Below are 26,034 nucleotides of genomic sequence, written 5' to 3' on the forward strand. Positions count from 1 at the left end.
ACACTACCTGACTTCAAACTATACTACAAGGCTACAGTAACCAAAACAGCATGGTACTGGTACCAAAACAGATATATAGACCAATGGAAGAGAACAGAGGCCTCAGAAATAATGCCACCCATTTACAACCATCTGATATTTGGCAAACCTGACAAAAACAAGAAATGGGGAAAGGATTTCATATTCAAATGGTGTTGGGAAAACTGGCTAGCCATACACAGAAAACTGAAACTGGACTCCTTCCTTATGCCTTATACAAAAATTAACTCAAGATAAATTAAAGATTTAAACGTAAGACCTAAAACCATAAAAATCCTAGAAGAAATCCTAGACAATACCATTAAGGACATAGGCATGGACAAATACTTTATGACTAAAACACCAAAAGCAATGGCAACAAAAGCCAAAAGTAACAAATGGGATCTAATTAAACTAAGGAGCTTCTGCACCGCAAAAGAAACTATCATCAGATTGAACAGGCAACCTACAGAATGGGAGAAAATTTTGGCAATCTATCCGTCTGACAAAGGGCTAATATCCAGAATCTACAAGGAACTTAAACAAATTTACCAGAAAAAAACAACCACAACCCCATCAAAAAGTGGGCAAAGGATATGAACAGACACTTCTCAAAAGAAGACATTTATGAGGCTAACAAACATATGAAAAAAAGCTCATCATCAGTGGTCACTAGAGAAATGCAAATCAAATCCACAGTGAGATACTATCTCACGCCAGTTAGAATGGTGATCATTAAAAAGTCAGGAAACAAGAGATGCTGGAGAAGATGTGGAGAGATAGTGCTTTTACACTATTGGTGGGAGTGTAAATTAGTTCAACCATTGTGGAAGACAGTGTGGCGATTCCTCAAGGATCTAGAACCAGAAATACCATTTGACCCAGCAATCCCAGTTTGGTATATACCCAAAGGATTATAAATTATTCTACTATAAAGACACATGCCCACATATGTTTATTGAAGCACTGTTCACAATAGCAAAGACTTGGAACCAGTCCAAATGCCCATCAATGATAAGACTGGATAAAGAAAATGTGTCACATACACACCATGGAATACTATGCAGCCATAAAGAAAGGATGAGTTCATGTCCTTTGTAGGGACACGGATGAAGCTGGAAACCATCATTCTCAGCAAACTAATACAGGAACAGAAAACCAAACACCACATGTTCTCACTCCTAAGTGGGAGCTGAACAATGAGAACACATGGACACAGGGAGGGGACCATCACACACCTGGGCCTGTCAGCGGATGAGGGGCTAGGTGAGGCATAGCATTAGGAGAAATACCTAATGTAGATTACAGGTTGACGGGTGCAGCAAACCACCATGGCACATGTATACCTATGTAACAAACCTGTACTTTCTGCACATGTATACCAGAAATTAAAAGTATAATAATAATAATAAAGATGATCTGCATTGGTACCTGGTAAACCTTGAGGTCCTTGGGGTCCTGGTAGACCTTTTAACCCAGGTTGTCCAGGGATTCCTGGAGGACCAGCATCTCCTTTGATTATGATACTCTGTCCTGAAGGACCAGGTAATCCAGGAGGACCTATGAGGCAAAACACACAAATTTGAAGGGAAAGAGAAAGGTTACAAGAAATGGAAGCCAAAGTGATCTAAGTTCAGGACAAGAATTGGTGTGAGAGAAACCAGTTTTTGAACTGCTGCTGTACCTAACAGAAATCTGTTTAGGAAAACTAAAAATTGAAAAATAACTTTCAATTGAAAAATAATTTTATTAGGGTCAGTGTAAAAAGTACGCATATCATCCCTATTTTCAAACTTCGAATATTACTCACTTACTAGAAAGTCTCATCCATTATAAATCTGTGAACACTGGTGTCAGGGGAAGACAATTTTACTCCCTTACACATCCATTCTGACTCCAACATCATTTGCAGTTTTTGCTTGCTGTGCTTGTCAAGGGACCCTTTGATCTACTAGGGGAATTTAGCGGATTCCCTATTTCTCAATTTATAAGAAGCTTCTATAAGCCTCTTAGCAAAATGAACTATTTTAATATCAAAAATATTTTTAAAAATTCATATGTGACTTGCTCTTGTGATCTGTTCAATTGAATTTGGGGAAGTTAGTATAGAAGCTAATGTCAAGGAAGTGTTTTTGTTGATCCTGTATCTATCTTAACTTTAAAAGGTCTGCTATCAATATTATGTTAATAAAATAGAGAATGTAAGAGATTAGTAAATAAAAGGAGAGCCTTGTTTATTTTCCCTCAGTTGTTGGGGACTTAGCCTCCAACGGTGTAGCTGAAAGACAGAATGAAAACTTTCAAATTCTTTAAAGCATCTAAGTATCAGGTATAACTATCTTCAGGAACAAGTCTTACCTGGAGGACCAGTAAGTCCCGGTTCCCCCTCAGGACCAGCTGATCCAGGTATTCCACTGGGTCCTTTCATGCCTACACAGAAGGTACATACAGTTTCATGGCAAAGCAACAGGGCTACAACCTTTACCCAGTCAAATCAGAAAATGGCTATCTTGTCCCAGAGGCGTTTAATATAAAGGGAAACCACAAAAATCCCTTCAAATACCTGGGAATCCTGGAACACCAGGGAGACCAGGATCTCCTTTCATTCCATTGAGACCCGGCCGACCAGGATTACCCTGAATAAATAAAATCATTAATGTTACAAAAATTGCAGTGAGGGGAGGAAGGGGAGTGAGGGCATAAGAATTGCATAGTGGCATATAGCACTGTTTCTAGAGTCAAACTTCCAAGACTATAATCTCAATTTTGCCTTATATTAGCTTGTGTAAATTGAGTTGATTATTTAACCTCTTTGATTCATAGTCTTCTCACCTCAAATATAGAGAAAATAACAGTATTTACTTCATAGGGTTGTGGTGAGAATTAAATGAGACAGTTCATATTGTTAAAATATACCCCTGGCTGACAGACAAAATGAACTTCCCATGGCTAACTGAGGTGCGCAAAGTTAAAACGCAACCAACTGGCCATGGCTGGGTAAGGGAAATGTCACATATCTTGTGTTCTTGTAAAGATGTTGTAAAAGTGTCACAGGATCTCCCTTTCTACAATAGAGTCAAGCCACTGCGAAGATAAACTGTGGCTTGAAAACATCCCCTGCCCACTGGCCATTTGAAAGAAACATCTGGCAGACTTCTGGCTTTGGTCTTGGAAATCACCTGATCAGGGCTCAAGTATTTCAATCAATCAGAACTGATGAAGTCTGTATCCTTCATTTGCATAAATGGACCTGATTGAGAACATGGGTGAGAACTTTCCCTTAAGCCAAATCCTCCCTTTGTTCTTCAGAGATCACACTTTCACTTGTACTGAAAGTTGTGCCTTCCCAATCCACAGATTACTTTTTATAGAAAATAAAGCTCTTCCTTTTTCTCCTGCAGAGCTCATTGTCTTTTGCTAACAAGTATTAAGTGCTTAGAAGACTGATGTATGCTGTGTACTTAATGAAAGGTAACTATTATTTTATTCTTTCTTTTTCTTTCTTTTCTATAGAGATAGGATCTCACCATGATGCCCAGGCTGTCCTCAAACTCCTAGGCTCAAGCAATCATCCCACCTCAGCCACCCAAATACAGGAAGAATATGGAATAGCAAGATCATACAAGAGGCTATTGCTCTACTTCAAGTGCAGGACAACAAAGCTTATATTAGTAAGAATGAAAGAGGGACAAGCCTGGAGCATCTTATTATGGAATAATATTTAAAAGTGCTAAAAAAATAGTTGGAAGGAAGTACATATCAGAAAAACATCAAATCCAGTTTGAAGGGGCTTCCAAATCTGGAACAATGAGAGCATCGAAATAAGTAATGACAGTTTAGAAATTGTAAATTAGTGGAAAACATGGGAAAAAATGAGTCCAAAATGATAAGAAATGCATAAGTAAACCAGAGAGAAGGGAAGGCTCTTGCTTACAGTAGAACTGACTAGTAAATGTGGAGGCAGTGCTAGAGTTGAAACAACATCATTTTGCCACTATCCCAGTAGAGATTGGTTGAGGCAAAATCATTAATGGATGTTAAATCTAAGGGAAATTTTTGATGAGGAGTGGTATATTTGCACTATCTTAATATGCCTTCCTACAGTTTTACTAGTTGCAAGAAAAAACATAATGATACAGTGGAGAAACTGAGCAACAACTTGACTGGATGATCAAAACTAAAATCACAAATGAGGGGCAGATAGACATCATGGACCTCCTTATCTGTTAGCCTGAGAAGGACACAGCATCACTCATGTAGTATTCCAGCTGGGGATGCATAACCTGTATCTAATTATGAATAAACATCAGACAAAAAAGGAATATTCTATTTTAAAATGGGGGTGGGGGTACAATTGTTTTTAAACGTTGAGGTCATGAAAAAAAGAAAATAGACTTAGGAACTGTTCAGATTAAAGAAGGCTAAAGAGATATGACAATTAAATGCAAAACATGACTTGGCCTGGACCCTGTACTGGAAGGAGAAATGCTAAGAACACTATTAGGTCACTGGACCCGACTGGAATATGAAAGATAGAAATTAATGTATATCTATGTTAAATTTTCTGAAGTTAATAAGTATACTGTGGTTATATAATTAAAAAAAATTTAGAGACAGGGTCTTGCTATGTTGTCCAGGCTTGTCACAAATTCCTGGCCTCAAGCAACCCTCCTGCCCCAGCCTCTCAAGTTGCTGGGATTACAGGCTGCAGCCAAGACATTTGGTAAGAATTTTATAAAATATAAACAATCCCATAGCTTTTCATTGTCATCTTATAATAACACATGAGAATATTTTTAATCTTAAGAAATCTGCATTAAAATATTTAGTAGTAAAGGGGTATAGCAGGTGAAACTTATTCTTAATTGTTTCTGGAAATACGTGTATTTATAGGGAATGAGTAGAGAATGAGTAAACAGAAGTAAATTTTTAAGTCTAGGTAACTGGAAGAATAGTGATGGCATGGGGAAAAAGATTAGACTTTGAAAAGCTTTAAGGACCACTACGTTAAATACTTTTTTCTGCCATAAAGCAGTCTTCAGAATTAAAAGACAGTCCAGATTTTGTTGACTGCCAAATCCACCAGCAATCATCTTGACCGAATGGAGGCAGTTTTGAGAACCCATAAAGAGGAATGTGACTCTCTTCTCTGAGTCACTCAAACCAACATAGAAAGCACATGAGTGGATGTGCTATTATTCTCTTTTTATAGGTGAAGATGGAAACCCAGTGTCTGTTTTCCTCAGAGATACAAAGCAGAATTGTGCAGGGGAGCTGACATTTGTCCCTAACTTTATCTAATTTCAAAGCCTAAAAGATTCCTCTATTTACCATAAAATGAAGGCTACTCAAATCCAAATATGCATAAAAAAAGACTCCAGGTAAAGTATGTTTTCAGGAACTCTTTGACTATAATACAGCAAAGCCCCTTTAGGAGACTATAGGAAACTTGCCTTCTACTGTCTTTTTAATTCACCAGTGAGCCACGAATAGAACCTTGTCTAGTGAGTGTTAATTAAAATGATGCAGCTTAGAATTCACATTTTGAATACAAACACCCACATTCTTTCCTCATCACATATCTACTCCCATTTCCTACCTGGAGTCCTGGTGGTCCTTGATCTCCTTTCAAACCAGGCAAGCCAGGTAGCCCAGGTTGGCCTGGGTTTCCCTTCTCTCCTTTAATACCTCCATTTCCAGGGAGACCTGGGGGACCTTCCGGACCTGGTAGACCTTAATAATCCACAGCAAATGACCACATTTCAGTATAGCGTAAGAGTAGCATAAAAGTCAGGCTTTTAAAATATCAGTCATCTTCCTATTAGTTTGCAGAATAAAACCCAGACAACATTAAAATATATAGACCTATGCTGATTCCCTTTCTAATATAAATTGGACTGGATTCTTTTTGTTATTAATACTGACTTGCAGATTCTTTTAGTTTACATTTTATAATATATTAAATTCAATAAAATAACATCTAAAGAAAAAGACTCATGACTTAACAATGTGTGGTTCTGTAATCCTTAACAAAGAGTTTGACTTAAAGTGAAATTAAACAGAAACTGTAGGGCACTTTCTCAAATTGGAGCATGCATCAGAATCAAATAGACAGTTTGTTAAAACAGATTCCTGGGCCTACCCCAAGAGTTTTGGATTCAGTAAGACCTAGGAGACTGGTCTGAAGGTAGTGAGTTATCTCAATTGATCGTTCAGTTATAGATTGAACTCCTTGTTCAACTCTTTCCTCCCTTCTTGTTACTGCACTTGACCAGCCTTAAGAATAAATAATTTAGAAAAAAGAGACTTAGGAGAGACCCAATAATTTGCATTCTAACAAGGACTGTGTGGAAGCTAAAGCTGCTAGTTCAGGGACCACACTTTAAGCATCACTGCTGTAGGGCAATCAGAAATTCAAGCCATTTTGTTTCATTGTGATTAAAATCAAATTGCTTTATTTGTAAGTAGTTACATTTATTCAGCTTTTATTACTATGCAATGCAGATAGTAATTTAAGCAAACTAATTTCATTTTAGTGATATGCTTGATACATACGAACTTTTTTAAATGTTAGAAATTTATTGAATCAATAAAGTACCTTAAAATTCATTTTTAAAATGTTTTCATATTCTTTACATTTTAGATATTTTTCAAGAAAAATAAAGAATTCTGTACGTATCTTGTGAATAAACAAAATAATTTAAAACAGGATTTTGCTTAGCATTTTTACTTATGCTATGTTTTTAATTTGTTTTTCTGAATAAAGATAACAGGTCCATTAAGCAACCAGGGAGATCTTATCATTGGTCAAGTCTTTTGTCACCAGGTGACAAATAGGTGCTACTTGCTTGCAGTGTTCAGTGACTGAGGCTGAGACTAAGTAATCCTGCCTTAAGAAAATAATTACAAAACCCTAAATAATGAACAGCCAATAGTTAGCATTTACACCTTCTCTCCTCTGGTCATTTCCGATTTTATTGATTTCAACAAAAAATGAATATATGTAGGGATTATTTTTTAAGGAACTATAATAGGCACTTGTTATGAATTTAGAATAGAGTTCATTCTTATATATGGACAAAAGGTTGTCTTTTTAATCTAAAATAAAAATCAGACTTTAGTTTCCTTTCCAATACTCTTAAGGTTCAGAATCAATGGCAAAATACTAACAAGGCAGAATGACACCATGATTAAGAACACTAGACTTTGGAGCTAGAATGCTGGGTTACAAATCCAGCTCCATTCGTTACTAGCTGTTTGACTTCAGTAAGATTATTAATCTCCTTGGCTTCAATTTTTTCTTCTATAAAATGGAATTAAGAATAGCACCTACTTTAGCAGGTTGTTCCAAGGATTAAATGAGATACCATGTAAAAATTACTTAGCACAGTGCCGGGTACAAACTGTGGAAGGGCTTTTTAAAATTATTATTATTATTTTCTTTATTAGTAAAATTGAAGATAAAAACATATCTTAAAATATGAGCATCTTTTTAATCTTTCAGGTATTTCTATGTAATTTTATAACATAACATGACTCTATCTGGCACATGAGAAAGAGGAAGGAGATTTACAATAGTTCAACAACTGTTTTATCATCAAACAATTTAACTCATACAGTCACCCCAGCCTGGCAACCAGACAACACAGAAATTCCCTTCTCAATCATAACGAAAAGGTTTAGTACATTGTACATTTGAAAAAAAAAAACAAAACGTAACTTCAGTGTTCTAAGTAAACTTGTTAATTTAATCCATAATGTATGATTTGCACTAGAAATTAAGTAGCAAATCAGAAAATTATGAAAAATAAATAAACTGTGAATCAACCTAATAACAATAACAAAGTAAGATGGGAAAAAAGGAAACCTTTTATGACTCTCTACTCCATTTTAAAGGTTATCAGAACACTGTATCATCTGAAATAACCTAAGGCACTGCTCTTTTTGAAATTAAAAAAAAAATGGGAAATTTGCATGTTAATTCAGACCTGATGTTTAGAGTCCTTCAAATTATGAGTTATTAATTACATAAAGAACATATAAGTTTTATTTTTAATTGTATTCAATAGTATATCTCTGCCATCACTGAAAAGAGCCATAAATACACAGATCAGGGCAATCTGAGAAAATAAAATTTTGAGAAAATAAAATCAATATTCAGAGATTACAAATGGGTCATATGCTTGCCTAAATATTTTAATGCAGTCTTGAAGGTAAAAATAAGTGTATTTCCATTTAAAATTCAACATGTCTTTATGCATTGATTACTTATTATAAACAATTGCAAACACAAAGACCCTAACGTCATTTGAAACTTAATTATAATCAAGTCACATTACCTTCATCAAAATGTTAAAACCCCAGCTTGAGGATAACAGCACTCTTCAATGACTTCTGAATTATAGCAAAAAATTGCATTTCTCTTATCACACACACAAAGCATTAAAAAAAAAAAAAAAAAAAAAAAGAATTGACCAGTGAAGAGTCTAACCTTGAAAACCTGGGAAGATCAGAGTTCACCAAAGCCCAAAGATCGATGTTAGCAGTATCAGACATCACACAGTACAAAATAAGATTATGAGTTAGAAGTGGTTCACATTATAGTACAAGTTAAAACAATAACGTTCTTTGCCAGCATTTCTTATACTTACAGCATAATCAGTATGCAAACAGAACCATACAGAATTATAGAGAGCCAAACTTTTTCAAATAGAGCTTATTCTAAAGGATAAGCTGTTGTTCTTTGTTAATCCAGAAAACAGAAAACTCTACTGAAGATATCATGTTAACGCTGCTGCTGTGGCTTTCCAAAAATTAGCTTCTCAAAACATTAAAGTTGGCTAGGTAGTACCATTTCACCAACGGCCTTCAAATTCCTTTAGCAAAGCGGTAATTTTGGATTAATGCTGAAGTTTATCTTGGCTTGTGTTATCTTTTAATAAAAACACCAGGTGTCAATTTCTTGATATGCTCAGACTGCTTCAAGAAGATACAGTTGACTTTAAAGGCCTCATTGGCAATAAATATAAAGATCATGGGTGATAGAATAGAAAAATCAAAACACGAATATACAATGACCATTACCAACTGTACTTTTGTTTGTATTTGAAAAGCATTTCATGAAGTCACATTCTGATTTTTTTCATAATTAATCAGGAGGCTTTCTTATTACTATTTATTCAATTATTATTATCATTATTATTTGGAAGGAGTCTCACTGTCACCCAGGCTGGAGTGCAATGACGTGATCTCAGCTCACTGCAACCTCCACCTTCTGGGTTCTAAGGATTCTCCTGGCTCAGCCACCCGAGTAGTTGGGATTACAGGCACCCACCACCACGCCCAGCTAATTTTCGTATTTTTAGTACAAACAGGGTCTCACCATATTGGCCAGGCTGATCTTGAATTCCTGACCTCAGGTGATCCAACCACCTTGGCCTCCCAAAGTGCTGGGATTACAGGCATAAGCCACCATGCCTGGCCTATTATTACTATTATATTATTATTATAGTACTTACAATAAGTTACTTAAAGAGAAAAAGCCAATATATATTTGTACACCATTGAACACAAAAATAAAGATTCAACTTTTCCAAGATATGAAGACTATCAGTGAAAGGGTACTTGAAAATATTTTGGCATGCAATATCCCACCCCAAACCACAGAAAATATCATATTTATTCTATTATTATTCAATGCACATATTAACAGGCTATTCACCATTAAAAGAAGGATCATTAAATAAAAAGATTAAAAGCCTACAAACAGAGCACCCCTTGGTTAGTGTTAATTGACTATAAACACAATTTTCTTTTCTTACAAGTCTTGCTATGATTTATAAGCACCGAATGTTAGCAGAGAGAATAAATCGTGCTAGAGCAATGAATCCTAGGAATTAGAAGACCTAGGATCTATTTTTGACTCTGCTACTTAATAACTATATGACTTTGGGCAATTCAATCTTTCTGAGCATGGTTTTTTACCCGTATAATGGGAATAGTGCTATCTGCCCTAACCTCCCTCACAGGAATGTTTTAAAGATCAGATTCAAGTTTTAAAATACTGGCCTAATGTCTGCCATGTGCAAGGTGCTACAGGAAACACAAAGATGAGCAAGACTCAACTCTGTCCTTAAGATGCTTACAATAAAAGTACATTATATGATGTAAATTGTGGCATGCCATATAAATAGAAAACATTATCATCATCTCCTAATGAAACTTCCAAAGCATTTGATACTTTGAAATTCAGAAAGCTAAATATTGGCTTCTGTTTGTTTAAATTGTTTCTAAATCACAGACAGCAAATTAACTCAAGACAATACTTAGAGCAGAGTCTGGCCACAAAATTAGATAAATAAATTAGAATTCCCACCTAAGACAATTCAGGGTTTGAGTAAAGACATTTTATATGTGTGTTTGATATAGAGGGACCAATAACAAGAACTCTCAGAAAAATATTTCATTGAAATATGACATTTCAGCCTGAGTAATTAGCATGGAAAACTTTGGATCATATCATAGCAAAACTTTTAAGACTGTATTTTAAAAGGTAACATTTTAATGAGCTATATGCCAAGTCAATTTTTTTTTTGTATGAGGCTCACAATCCATTATTTTTCAACTATTTAACAAAGTTAAACTGAAAAAGGAAACAAAACAAAAACCTAAAATATTGTCCATAAGTAGTAATTACTAAAGGCATATTGATGAATTGATTGGTATATTTTAAATTCAGTTTCCACTTCAGGTTGTAGTCTTCAACTATTGCAAAGCAGAAAACATCACAGAGACCAACTTCCAACAACTATGCAATTTAGAGCACATTTGGTAAATAAGAAATTGTTAAATTTCTTTTAAAGGAATGTGGCTACTATTCTTTTTCTTTTTTGAATATATTATAGTAATTCAGAAGAAAGAAATCTCCTAGCTAACAGTAGAGTTTAGCAGTAATCAAAGCAGCAAAATTCTATGTAGGTCAGATAAGGTGGGACTCAACATTACTTCAAAGTACCTCCCTAGTCTTCGCTTTATCTTAGTGACAGTTAAATAGAATGCACTGTCTTACTCTTTTCGATGATATAATTTAAGAAGAACACAAGAAGCAATCTGGTTGATGGAGATGTTGATGGAGCTTTTGAGGTAACAGAAAACAAGAAAGTGGATGCAGTGAACAGTCTGCTCCCTGTAGAACAGACACCTAATTGATCACTGAGGAGCCTTAAGTCAGAGTCCCAGTTATGCCAGTAACTAACAGTATTACCTTGAGCAAGTTTCTTAACCTCTTAAGCCTCAATTTTTTCCTATGTGACAAAGACTCCTTGACCAAACTTTAGACAGGTTCCTCTGAGCCCTCCTCTCAATTAGGCCTCATCCTTGGGCCTACTTTTTGGCCTTCCAAATCCAGTTACATCAATAATACTGCTAAATCGGTTTAAAGACAGTCCCTTCACCCTTGATATCTGATCAAGTTCCTCATCTCCCACCTTTGATGTCCAAATCCTTGGCCTGTTTCTGGCAAAAATCTTGTTGAGCCAGTTTAATAAGAACTCACTCCTCTCTACCCTTGATGCCTCCTCTTAGTAATTTTCTATTACTGGCCCTCTCACTCTGCTCCTTGGCTATAAATAATCACTTTTCTTGGTTGTATTTGAAGTTGAGCTCAGTCTCTCTCCTACTGCAATAGTTTCTACTCTACTGCAATAGTCCTGAATAAAATCTGACTTGTGGATAATTTCTCCTTGACATAGGTAAAACTTAGGTCCCTTCTAGATCTGACATTCTATGGTTCTATGAAATAATGAGTTTGCAGTGGAGTAAGAAACTAGAGAATCAATTCAGGTAGAAACAAATGGCTTCCTAAAAACAATCTTGAAAAATTATGTATTTTAATTGTATAAGACGAAAAAATGTCCTGCCATTCTCAATAGCCAGACATCATGGGGTATACTATTATCTCTTTTAATTCTTTCTTACAAATTTGAAAAGGACTATTTATTTTGAATAACAATAAATACATTCAAATATTTGTGGCTCGTTTTACTGCTAATTAGGTAAACAAACATCTTTCACCAGGAATCAGCAATTTTCCATTGGGTAGCTCTTGGTAGTTGTTCTTTGGTGTGTACTGTTTACATATGTATAATGAAAATAAGATTAAGAACCTTGTAATCTGTGCTGGTTGCATTGTTTTTTTTTGTTTTTTTTTTTTTTTTTTGAGACAGAGTCTCGCTCTGTAGCCCAGGCTGGTGTGCAGTGGCGCGTTCTTGGCTCACTGCAAGCTCCGCCTCCCAGGTTCACGTCATTCTCCTGCCTCAGCCTCCCAAGTAGCTGGGACTACAGGTGCCCGCCACCACGCCCGGCTAATTTTTTTTTTTGTACTTTTAGTAGAGACGGGGTTTCACCGTGTTAGCCAGGATGGTCTCGATTTCCTGACCCCGTGATCCGCCCATCTCGGCTTCCCAAAGTGCTGGGATTGCAGGCGTGAGCCACCGCGCCCGGCCTGCACCGATTTTTTTTTTCTCTGTGCCTATTAGTCCCTTTTTTTCTTTTTTTATTTTTAGATGGAGTCTTGCCCAGGCTGGAGTGCAGTGGTGCGATCTCAGCTCACTGCAACCTCCACCTCCAAGGTTCAAGCCATTCTCCTTTCTCAGCCTCCCTAGTAGCTGGGACTACAGGTGCATGCCAACACGTCTGGCTAATTTTTATATTTTTAGTAGAGATGGAGTTTCACCATATTGGTCAGGCTGGTCTTGAACTCCTGATCTCAGGTGATCCGCTCGCCTCGGCCTCCCAAAGTGCTGGGATTACAGGCATGAGCCATGGTGCCTGGCCCTATTAGCCCATTTTTAACAGCAGTAGAATTGAGAACTTTGTAACAACCCAAAATGTGAAGGTGGGATAGTTTGAAAACCTGCAAAAGATATGGCAAGTTAAGAATTACATATTTTCAGGATCTGATAATACATATTATTGTTTAAAAAAAGAATGTCCTTTTGAAGGATAGTTCGATTCGTTTGCATTAACAGATATAAATTAAACATAAGAAACAGACTCCAAAGAAAGGTAAAATATATAAGGCTGTTTTGGGTACTACAGATTTTCAACTGAAAATGACACAAATATATGAATTTTTAAATGTTAAATTAGTTTTCCTAGTTAGGTAATTTTGGGTCTTTCCAATAGACAGAAACACTAGGTTCTACAAGTTCCTGAAAACTTAAAGAGATAAGCCACTATGTAAGAATTGAATTGGCACATATGCTCTTAAAATACATTCAAACACTTGAAAACATTAGGTACAGGTGTGCATATATATATATATATATATATATATATATATATATATATATATAAAGTTTCAAACTTCATGCAGTTACTACTTTGGAGTTAAGGAGCTAACCTGTAGGACCTGGATAGGGATCAAAGTTCACCAAGGCCCAATGTCATCATTAACAAAAAGGAAAAATATCAAAACTGTTAGAAATATCAAGAAACTAAAAAGCATTACACTAAATACTTTCAAGTTAAAATGTATTTCAATAAAAGAATACTCTGAAAGTTCATATCCATGCATCTGTATATAAACCAAATTATCACCACTTACTGACAAAACTGAAATGAAAACAGCACACTGTGGCATATTTTTAAAGGCCAAAAGTCATTGCTATCATAATCATTACTTTGAGCTCAGACTAAGAACAATCAATTCTAAGAGCAATGGGGTTTACAACTCAGTTTTAATTTATAATTAAATTGAGAAGTCACAAACACTCATCAGGTATGCATTCTTCTAACTACTTTTGTTATTATTTCTTTAAAAATGTAATTTGTAAGGCATCTTTGTGACTAATGGCTTCATACAAACAAATTTCAAAGTAATGTTCAACAGTGAGCTCATTACTCATTCATTACTAGTAAAAATGAATAACCACAGTGAAGATTAAAATATAAAAAAGGTAATAGTTTGGTTTATTTTAATTACTGCATGCAAAACCAAGCAAGATACTTGCTTCAGTTCTTTACATCACATGCAAGAGAGTTAACATGGCTGAGGAGATTTTCACTGGTTTTCTTCAATAGTATACAAACATAAAACCTTAAATAATACTTTCCATCAGATTATATCAGATCAGATAAAATTTGGTTTTGAAAATGATCCTCTGAACACAGTATGTTATCCCATTTAATTTATGTGTTTTGAACATCTTATTAAAATGAACTCCAATCACTTTACATTTTACTGTAATATAAATAAAATTTTCATTTTGAAATGCACTTATATAATGTCAGAGATTTTCAAAGAATAAAAGGACATTTACTTCCAAGTTTTCAGTGACCAGAAATATAAAATTTGAATATCAGGCCTCAAAATCTGTTCATAACCTATCACCAGTGACTAGGCTCAGCGACATTAATAAAGGATGAAAACGAGCATTTCCAAAATTAGTAAAATGAAATGACACAGCACAGATACAAAATGAAAAGGTGAACGTTGGATGCAAAACTGAGCAGTGAACACAAGACAAATGAGGTACAGACATGAGATTGGTATGAAGAGATCACTAGTCAATTTGATCATGCTGTGATGTTGGAGATAAATTTGATTGCCTAGTTCCTACGGAAGATAATTTTTTTTAATTGTGCCTGGTGAGATTTGCTGATCATATGACAGAACCATAGCAATACTTTTGGTATGGACCACAAGCATCTATTGGGTGATCACTAAAATGATTTCTGTGATGACATGCTGAGAAGCTCACATTTAAAAATGCAGATGGCATTTTGCTGACAGGTTAACAGTATAGTTTTACCTTTTAGTAACAAGACTAATAAAGCCACCATTTCCTTTATTCCTCCAAGTTATTTTACTTCCTCTATATAAATGATAAAATGCATTACTAAAGCAAATTATTAGAACCATGGAAATAGATGGAGTTAGCTATGAACCAAGCTATTTACTTGTAAGAAGTTATTATATTACAAATTTTAGTCTTTTTTTTTAACATCCTACAATGCACTGGAAAAATTCTAAAGTCTTGAAGACTGAATAACCTGCCAGCAAAATGAAATACATGGACTAATAAATAGACCATTCCCCTACCACTCATGGACATACCTGGTCTCCCAGGAGGACCTTGGGGCCCGGGGTTGCCTTTAGGTCCTTCCAGAGCTGGACCCGGAGAACCAGGAGGGCCTGGGGGACCCTGCACACCAGGGAAACCATGAAAGCCTGGTTCGCCCTTTGGACCTGGAAGGCCAGGATTTCCTGGAATTCCAGGTAATCCTCCATCACCCTTTTGGCCTATAAAAGTAAAGTATAATTAGAAGATACATTAAATAATACTGAGTTACAGGCTTGCCTATAAGGTTAGCTATTCACACATATTAAGGCAATTAATGGAATTCACAAGAGTCATTTCCATCTCCTACCAAATCCCAAATCTACCCAGAAAACCATCCTTCCTATTAAATATATGTATTTGTTAGCAGAAGTATTTATTAGAGTATATATACAAATATAGAAATAATAGCTTTCATCCTAAAAGACATCTTTTGTGTTAAGACAGAGCAATGATCACATCACCAATAGCTATGAGGGAAAAAAGTATAAAGTATCTTCAAAAATAGTTTCAAGATGGCTGGAGGAAATTTCTAAAACAAATATTTTGAGTCTAATTTTGAGACTAATGAAAGATAGGCTCTTCAATGGTTGTTATGTGTCCCCGAAGACCATTCTACCCAATATTTATAATCACCATCTAGCAAAATTGTTCTCAACATTTTTTCTCCACCTCTGACACTTTTAAGAGCAATATAACAGTGGCACATTAAAGTAATAATTGCCATGTTGGTATCATGGGAAGGATATCTATCTGACTTTCTAGGAGAGATGTGTATGGTTTGAGAAAAGTCTCCATAAAATGGCCAGTGGCATTTCAGAACATAAACATACATATCTGTATGTACATTCAGTCCTCCTACTATTTGGTGCTTACAGTAAGAGTAAGCACAAAAGAGGGAGCAAATATGCAAAACATATATTAAGACTGAAATTTCAAGAAATATTTTTATTATTAACGTATATTTCTACAGACTTTTCTTATCTTCCTGCAATTTTGCCTTCTTTCTTTATCATTTCCTCAGCATTTATTTATGAATTTAATGAAGAGATATCCACATGTAAATTTCCTTAAGGATACATTTTTATTTAACACAACTCCTTAAACTAAGTTGCTAAATAATAAACGTTTTAACGTTAACACTAGCTTTGAGTTTTCTGGGTTCTTACATGCATTTTATGATAGTAAATGGTGGAGATGGAAAAATAGATGTATTTGGAAATATTCTCATTTTCTTATAGATTGATACAGCATGTTTTATTAAGGTTTACCAGAAAGTCCTGGAAGTCCAGGGGGTCCTGGGTTTCCAAAGCCTGGTTGACCTGTCAGAGTACAAAACAAAACAAAACAAAAATCTCAAGTGGATAATAAAAATTGAAACAAGGCCAAATTATTTTTAGATCATTGAGGTTTTCATTAAGTGCAGCAATGTATATTATATGAAACATGCAGAACATTTATTTCCAACACAGAACTATAATTCTAACATGAGAAAACTATCTAAACATATATTCTATTTGTGATGAATGTTAAATATATCTATATGCTTACAAGAAAAAAGTATAGATAAAATATAGATTGCATAGTAAACCATAGAGAAATTTGCAAAAGCTAGGTAACTTCTTTTTGATATGAAAAATTAGATAAGAAAAGATATGGAGTTTTTCATAGGAAGGAGGCAACTTGATCAAGATACATGAGCTAATATTCTCAGGATGAAGAGGAAGATGGTAACTAGGAAAAGGGGAAAGTGTGTAGTAGCTTAGTAAGAAAGAAGATACAATTTCACTGTGGGTAATAAAAAGGCAAGTTAAATTCAACACGGAGAAAATTAGAAAGACAGGAAAAATGAAAAAATACAGCACCTGGTTCACCCTTCTGTCCAGCTGGTCCAGGAATACCATCTTGACCAGGTTTGCCTTTTTCGCCTGGAGGCCCTGGTTGCCCAGGACGACCTCCACCACCTAAAAAATTGAGTACAGCAGGTTACACCCAGTTTTCCAATTTCCAACTCCCTTTTATTTCCATATGCTCCCTTCTTTATCCAAAAGAAACAGGGTGCTTTTGAGACACTCCTTTGGATCACAAAATGTTATAAAAATATGAAGGAGGATAATGAAAATAAGGAATAGTCACTCAGCATCTAAAACCTTTCAGTTATTCATTTTAATACGGTTTCAGAATATCTAAGAGAGTAAGGTGCAAAGGGTGGTGGGGTGAATTATAGGCCTCATATGGGGCCAAGAGAAGTTATTTACTTTAGAAATCAATAAACAAACTTACTACAGCCTGCCATTCTAAAAAAATCAAAGCTTCTATTCTAGGACACTTGAATTAACTCTCCCTGGAAAAAGTGGGCCTAGAAAATAAGGTCACATAATGATAATTTTAAGTCCTTTTTTTGAGGGTCTTGCTTTGTCACCCTGGCTGGAGTGCAATGGCGTGATCTTGGCTCACTGCAACCTCCACCCCTTGGGTTCAAGCACTTCTCGTGCCTCAACCTCCCGAGTAGCTGGGATTACAGGAGGTCCCCCCCACCACAACATAGCAGGCTAATATTTTGTATTTTTAATAGAGATGGGATATCACCATGTTGACCAAGCTAGTCTCGAACTCCTGACCCCAAGTGATCCTCCCACCTCGGCCTCCCAAAATGTTGGGATTACAGGCGTGAGCCACCGTGCCCAGCCAATTTTAACTACTTTTTATTAAAAGTTATTCATTCTGTACCTACCACGCAGTGTTAAGTGAATGAACACCATATTTCCTTGTGTTGAAAATGTTCACAGCTAAACAGGATTTGACTTTCCCAAACTGAATATGATATGCATTAGTTTTTTATAAAACAGCAAACTCTTATTTTTCATGCTTACCTACAGGACCAGTTTCTCCTGGAAGGCCAGGGTTCCCAGGAGGGCCACTAATACCTTTTGGTCCAGGAGGGCCTGGGGTTCCTAGAATAAAGAGCTCAATTTAAAAATGAAAGAAAAACTGCATTGCTTTAAAAGCTACAATTCAAACTTACAATTTATAGTGCTAGCACAGAAACAGTGCAGAACAAAAAGAAACCCAAAAGATGCTGGTGTTTGCTGGCTATTTTTAATAATAATTTTATGTTTTTAATTCATTTGTCCTGAAGTTGGCATTATTATATATTTATAAACATAAAAATAACTACCACCATATTATACTGGTAGAATTTGTAGGACTCCATTATATGAACATACCATAATTTAAAAAATCTATTCCTCTTGCTGGTCTTTTGGTTTACTGACAGGTTTTAGTTATTACAATATCCATTTTTCTATTTATAAAAACCTGTTTTATTTCCAGCTTTTATCTATTATAAATAAAGCTGCTATGAGTATTTCTGCACAGGTCTTTTTGTAGACCACTGCCTTAATTTATCTTAGGTGTATAACAAGAAGTGGAATTGCTGGATCAAAGAGTAGCTATATGTTGTGCTTTATTTAAAAACTGCCAAACCATTTCACACTCAGAACAATGTGTGGAAATTCCAGTTGTTCCAGATCCTTGCACAATCTTTGTGATGATATCAGTTGCTGTAATAATAGACATTCTGGTAGGTACGTAGAGCTACCTCATTGTGGTTTTAATTTGCATTTCTCTGATGGCTAATGACACCGATCACCTTTTCATGTGATTACTGGCCACTTGTATATCTTCTTTTGTGAAATATCTGTTCAAAGTTTTCTCAATTTTTCAAAATTGGATAATAGGTCTTGTTATTATTGAGTTATTGAAGTTTTTTACATATCCTAGATATCAGTAATTTGTCAGGTATGTTTTGCAGATATTTTCTCCTTGTCTTTGGCTTTCCTATTCATTTTCCTAGCGGTGTCTTCTGATAAAAAGAGTTTAAAAATTTAAATCTAATCTATCAATTTTTTTCTTTTACAGGTACTGCTTTTCGTATCCTAAGAAAATCTGCTTATGCCAAGTCATGGAAATATCTATCTAAGTTTTCCTCTAAAAGCTTTATGGTTTTAGCTTTTATGTTCAGGCTAAGATCCAATTAAAAACAATTTTTTTCTGTTCATGTAATGTATGAATTAAGTTTCACTTTTTCCCCATATGAATATCTAGATGTTTCAAGGCCATTTGTTGAAAAGAATTTGCTTTCTCTAAAAAGTTTATTTGATACCTTTATCAAAAGTCGATTTACTGTATATTAGTCTTTTTTATCCTCCATATTCTGTTTCATTGATCTATTTCTCAATCCTTATCAAGTACCACACATTCTTTTTTTGTTTTGTTTCGTTTTTGTGATAGAGTCTCGCTCTGTCGCCCAGGCTGGATTACAGTGGCGCGATCTCGGCTCACTGCAACCCCCGGGTTCAAGCAATTCTCTTGCCTCAGCTTCCCAAGTAGCTGGGATTACAGGCGCATGCCACCATGCCCAGCTAATTTCCGTATTTTTAGTAGAGACAGAGTTTCACCATATTGGCCAGGCCAGTCTTGAACTTCTGACCTCGTGATCTGTCCGACTCAGCCTCACAAAGTGCTGGGATTACAGGCGTGAGCCACCGAGCCCAGCCTTGTTTTTAATATTGTTTTGCATATTCTATGTCCCTTTCATTTCCATACACATTTTAGAAACCATTTGTCAACTGTTACCAAATAAAGGTTGTTGGGTTATTAACTGGAATCACTTTGAATCCACGAATGACTTTAGAGGCAAGTGGTATCTTTTTTTTTTGTTTTAAGTTCTGGGGTACATGTGCAGGATGTGCAGGTTTGTTACACAGGTAAACATGTGTCATGGTGGTTTGCTGTACGTATCAAACCATCACCTAAGAATTAAGCCCAGCATGCCTTAGCTATTTTTCCTGATGTTCTCCCTCCCACTGACCCACACACCCTGCTCCACAGGCCACACTGTGTTTTGTTCCCCTTCCTGTGTCCATGTGTTCTCATTATTCAGCTCCCACATATCAGTGAGAACATGCAGTGTTTGGTTTTCTGTTCCTGAATTAGTTTACTAAGGATAATGGCTTCCTAACAATTTTGATCTTCCATTCCATAAGTATGATCTATCTCTTCATTTATTTTGGTATTTAAAAGTGTATCATAGCAGGTTTTATAGTTTTCAGTGAATATACCAAGAAAATATTTTCTTAAATTTATCCCTAAACACTTCTGAGGCAAGCTAAGATAGAATAAGCCCACTACAGCCTTTTTTCCCTCACTGATTATAATTAAAAACTTGACAGAATACAAAAAGGAACTATTCAAAGACCCTAAAATAAATACTAACGAGCATATTGAGGAGGGAAGTAAAAACTTAAATAATGACCAAAAGGGTAGTGCATTAGTTTTCTCTTGCTATGTAACAAATTAACCCAAAGTTAATGACTTAAAACAATACCCATTTATTATCTCACCATTTCTGTAGGTAATATTCTGGACACAGCTGAGCTGGATTCTCTCCTTAGCAATATTACTATGTCTATGGCATCACTAGGTGATAAAAGCCTTGTAGTATAGTTTGAAGTCAGGTAGCGTGATGCTTCCAGCTTTGTTCTTTTTGCTTAGGATTGTCTTGGCTATGCAGGCTCTTTATTGGTTCCATATGAAATTTAAACTAGTTTTCTCTAATTCTGTGAAGAAAGTCGGTGGTAGCTTGATGGGAATAGCATTGAATCTATAAATTACTTTGGGCAGTATGGCCATTTTCACGATATTGATTCTTTCTACCCATGAGCATGGAATGTTTTTCCATTTGTTTGTGTCCTCTCTTATCTCCTTGAGGAGTAGTTTGTAGTTCCCTTTGAAGAGGTCCTTCACATCCCTTGTAAGTTGTATTCCTAGGTATTTTATTCTCTTTGTAGCAATTGTGAATGGGAGTTCACTCATAATTTGGCTCTCTATTATTGGTGTATAGGAATGCTTGTGATTTTTGCACATTGATTTTGTATCCCAAGACTTTGCTGAAGTTGTTTATCAGCTTAAGGAGATTGGTTTTTGACTAAATAACCAGGGGCCAGAAATCTTGGGGTGGAGATCGTAGAATTCTGTCTACTATGTAACTCAATAACAAATGCAAGCACAATGGAAATGTTTTCTAATGAATGACAGCTAAGACAATTTGTTGCCAACAGACTTCACTATAAGAAATACTAAATGAAATTTTTTTTAAAGGAAATTACCCCAGAAAAACCACACATTATGAATAAAGCCCATATGCCAAGTCCAAGGGATACATGTAAGACAAAGGGCATTGGAAGTAGCCTTGCTATAACAGAATCTAAAACTCCATCACTGCAGGATCAAGTTGATACCAGGAATTGAACTGCCAGGTAGAACAATATTCAGTATTCTTCAAGAAATTTAATAGAATCCAGAATCTTTATACTATACTATCCACATCATTCAGTATACAATAAAAATTAGCAGATTGGAGGAAGCTTGAATATGTGGTACTTATTCAAGAAAAACAAAACTACCGATAGACATAGACACATGGATATCTGAAAATTTGGACTAAGCTGAAAAGATCTTTAAAACAGCTATAATAAATATGTTAAATAATCTATAGGCAAAAATGTATATAATGAGTAAAAAATAGGGAATTTCTGGAAAAATATGATAACTCTTAAAAGAACCAAATGGAAATTAAAAATTTTGTGGCGATTAACAGACTATTGAACACATGAAAAATCAGTAAATTTGAAGGTAATGAATAAAAACCATCCAAATTAAACCTCAGAGAGAATAAAAATGGAAAATATAGTTAGACCCTCAGTGACCTGTGATACAGTATCAAGTGATCTAATATGCATTCCAAAAGAAAAGGAGAAAATATGACTGAAGAAATACAGTTATGTGTCACTTAACTGGAGTATGTTTTAAGAAATGAGTTGTTGGGCGATTTTGTCATCGTGTGAACGTATAAAGTATATTTACACAAACTTAGATGGTATGACCTACTATACATCTAGGTCGTATAGTAGAGCCTATTGCTCCCGGGCTACAAACCTATATAGCATGTAACTGTACTGCATCCTGTAGGCAATTATAACACAATGGTAAGTATTTGTATATCTAAACCTAGAAACGGTACAGTAAAAATACATTCTAAATGTGATACAATGTTACTATGGCTATGACACCACTAGGTGATAGGAAATTTTCAGTTCCATGACAATCATATGGGACCACCACCATATACGTAGTTTGTTGTTGACCAAAATGTTGTTATGTGACACATGACTATATATGAGGAAATGACAGCTGAGATTTTCCAAAGTTATTAAAAAATAACAACCCTACAGATTCAGGAATATCAATAGAGGGCAAAATAAATACAACCATAACTAACCACAACAAAAATAAACTATCGAAAACCAACTACAGAGAGAAAATCTCAAATATATCCAGAGAAAAGCCAGACATAATATAAAGGAGCAAAACATTAAAAATAATTGATGTGTTATTATCAGGAAAAATGGAGACCAAAAGGTAGTGGAAGAAACATTTAAAGTGCTGAAGGCAACAAATATCAAAAATGGGTTTCTATATCCAGTGAAAAATGTATTTAAAATGAAACTAAAACAAACATATTTGCAGATAAATTAAAGGTGAGAGAATTTGTCACCAGCAAAATCATTTTACAATAAATGACAGTGGAAGAACGTCAGGCTTTAGGGAACGATACCAAATAGAAGTCTGCTGCATGGGAGGGTAGAACAGTAGAAATGTAAATATGTTGGTAAATATGAAAATTGGGTTTGTTTCTCATATTAAATTCTTTAGAAAAGGCTGTTTAAAGCAATAGTAATAGCAATCAATTGTAAAATTTATTACCTATATGATAATCATATAAAATATATGAACACAATCACACAAAAGAACATTATATGTAAATAAAATTATACTGTTGTAAGAATCTTACATTATATGTGAAGTCACATAACATTAATTTAATTCAGAATGTGGTAAATTATGAATGCACACTAAAATCTTTGGAGCAATCATTTAAAAATAGTAGAAACAGGGAGAGCTTAAAAGCCAGTAGAGGTAAAAGCCAATAGAGGAGATAGAATGGAATACCATAGCATATCTGATGAACCTAAACAGAACAGGAAACCAGGGACAAAGGAGGAGCATAAAACAAACAGCAATGTGGCAGACTAAAATTCAAACATAACAACATACATTAAATATAAATCGACTAAACACTCAGAATAAATGGGAAAGATTGTTGGACTGGAAAAGAAGCACGATATGAATGTATTTTATCCCTAAGACACATATTTTAAATATACAGACACGTAAAAATAAAAATTATATAGAAAAAGTTATACTGTACTACCACTAAGCATCAAGAATCCGATGTATCTATACTGATATCAGACAAAGAAAAATCCAAAAAAAAGAGTATTATGAATATAAAGAGGGTCTTTACACAATGATAAAAAGGTCAACTCTTCAAGAAAACATAAGTTTCCTAAATTTATATATACCTAAAAAAAAAATCTCAAAAGACATACAGCAAAAAATTGACAGAGAAAAAAAGAGAAATAGAAAATTCTACAATCATATTGGAAAATTTAACACCTATCTCTCAGTAATTGATAAAACAATTAGGCAAGAAGTTGGTAAGAATACACAAGATTTTAATAACCCTACCAACGAACTTGACCTAATGGACATTTATAATGCAATACACCAATTGCAGAATACAAATTATTTTCAAGGGTACAAGGAAAATTCACCCAGATAAACCCTAAATTTGGCCATATGATAAGTCTCAATAAGTATTAATAGTTAAATCACACAAAATATGTATTCTGGCCACAATAGAACCAAAATAAAAATTAATAATAGAAAGATATCTGGGAAGCCCCCCAATATTTGTAAGTTGAGCAACACAATTCTAAATAATCTATGGAGAAAAACAGAAATCAACAGGAAAATTAGAAAATATCTTCAACTGAATGATTAAAGGAAAAACGCAAAAGAACAAAATTTGTGGGATTTGGTTTAAGCACTCCTTAGATGGAAATTTAAGTTTTTAAATGCATCTATTAGAAAACACAAAGCTGAAAAATGTATGATTTAAGCTTCCAGGTAAAGAAGCTAGGAAAAGAACAGCAAGATTAAATCCATAGAAGGTAGAAGATAGGAAATAATACAGATATAAGCAGAAATCAGTGGAATAAAAAACAAACGGTAGAGAAAATCACTTACAAAAGTTAATTTTTAACAATTAATAAAGGTTAATGAATGCCTAGGCGGCTTGATCAAAATAAAGAAATAAAGTTAAAATTACTTATATCAAAACATTGTTGAAATGCAGACTTCAGTACACATTCTGCAGAAATTAAAGGGACAAAACAAGGATACTATCAACAACTTTCTACCACTGAATTTGACAATTTAGATGAAATGGTCGATTTCCTTGAAAAACACAATTTATTTAAACTGACATAAAAATAAATCATCCGAATAGTAACATAACAAAAACTTCTAATCTGTAATTTAAAAAGGTTTCTACAAAGAAAACTACAGATCCAGATTCCTTAACTGGTGAATTCTATGAAACATTTAAAGAAAAAATCGAGAAAGAGGGAATACTTCCCAGGTCATGAGGCCAGCAAATCCCTATACTTAAACACTGACAAGGACACTATGAGAAAAGAAAATCATAGGCCAATATCTCTCACGGCTGTATATAATTTTTTTAAAAATAGCAAATCCAGTCCAATAATACTTAAAGATAATGTATACAGTATGACCACCTTGGAGTTTATCCCAAGAATACAGGGTTGTTTTTACATAAAATATCAATCAGTGTAATTCACTATATCAAGAGCAAAGGAGAAAAAACACTTATCATCTCTGTACATTGAGAAAAAGAATTTGATAAAACTTACATCCATTCTTTATAAAAATTCTCATTATAGTAGGAATAGAAAGGGATTTCCTTAATTTAATAAAATATATGTACCAAAACCCTGGCACTAATACTACGTTTAATGGAAAAATAGCAATTATTTGCCCTCTGAGTTTAGAAAAAAGATAATGATGAACTGGGAAAAGCAATACGATTTAAATGTCACCAGAAGGCATCAGATTTCCAGAGATAAATTTAATAAAATATGTTCAAGATTTACAAAACAAAAAGTGCAGTATATTGTTAAATTAAACTCAATACCTACATAAATGGAGAGATAACATGTTCATTTTATTGGAAGGTTGAATACTGTCAAAATATCAATTCTCCTCTACCTTACCTAGAGAGTTATTGCAAACTTAAAAATCCCTACAGATACTTTAAATGGAAATTGATAAACTGATTTCCACTGCAAAAAAAATTAGAATAGCCAAGACAAGCTTTAAAAAACTGAAACAAAGTTCTAGCACTTACCGACCATTTTTCAAGGCTTAATATAAATTTACAGTAATTCAGTGTTGTGTTAAAGCAGCAATAGAAAATAAACCATTGGAACAGAACACAGAGTATAGATATAGCATTTGGCTTTCTAACAAAAGAGTGACTGTAATTTATTGGATGTGTTTAGGTTCTTAAAAAAAAAATAGTAGAGAGCAATTGGATAACTGTGTTGGAAAAAAAATGAACCTTGATCCCTACCTCACAAGGTAAAAATATTTTTATTTGAGATAGATCATAAGCCAAATATAAAAGTTTAAACATTAAACATGTTATAAAAATTAGGAGATTATTTCTATAACCTCAAGTGGACAAATATTTATTGTATTGGATAAAAAAAAATCACTATCCGTGAAAGGAAAGATTGACACACTGGATTTTATTAAAATTAACAGCTTTTGTTCATTACACAACAGCATTAGGAAAGGCAAATCTGAGACACAGAGAACAGATCTGCAATATATGTATCTGACAAAA

General features: G+C 34.6%; 1 protein-coding gene across 3 annotated transcripts in view; it reads right to left on the reverse strand.

Moving 5' to 3' along the window:
- LOC105490456 (collagen type IV alpha 5 chain) overlaps positions 1–26,034 on the reverse strand; it is a 271,513-nt gene that overhangs the window by 21,862 nt on the left and 223,617 nt on the right. For 2 of the 3 annotated variants that reach the window (XM_011756104.3, XM_024795626.2), the window contains 8 exons: positions 18,014–18,094; positions 17,006–17,104; positions 16,412–16,462; positions 15,137–15,322; positions 5,618–5,751; positions 2,582–2,654; positions 2,377–2,448; positions 1,450–1,578 (listed from right to left, as the gene is read on the reverse strand). In XM_011756104.3, the coding sequence (XP_011754406.2) occupies positions 1,450–1,578; positions 2,377–2,448; positions 2,582–2,654; positions 5,618–5,751; positions 15,137–15,322; positions 16,412–16,462; positions 17,006–17,104; positions 18,014–18,094 (825 nt within the window). Of the gene's footprint in view, positions 1–1,449; positions 1,579–2,376; positions 2,449–2,581; positions 2,655–5,617; positions 5,752–8,509; positions 12,932–15,136; positions 15,323–16,411; positions 16,463–17,005; positions 17,105–18,013; positions 18,095–26,034 lie in introns of those variants that run through there. The other variant, XR_011618460.1, reaches the window with a different exon arrangement.

Source organism: Macaca nemestrina, chromosome X (genome assembly GCF_043159975.1).
Source record: "Macaca nemestrina isolate mMacNem1 chromosome X, mMacNem.hap1, whole genome shotgun sequence".
In the NCBI taxonomy this organism is placed as follows: domain Eukaryota; kingdom Metazoa; phylum Chordata; class Mammalia; order Primates; family Cercopithecidae; genus Macaca; species Macaca nemestrina.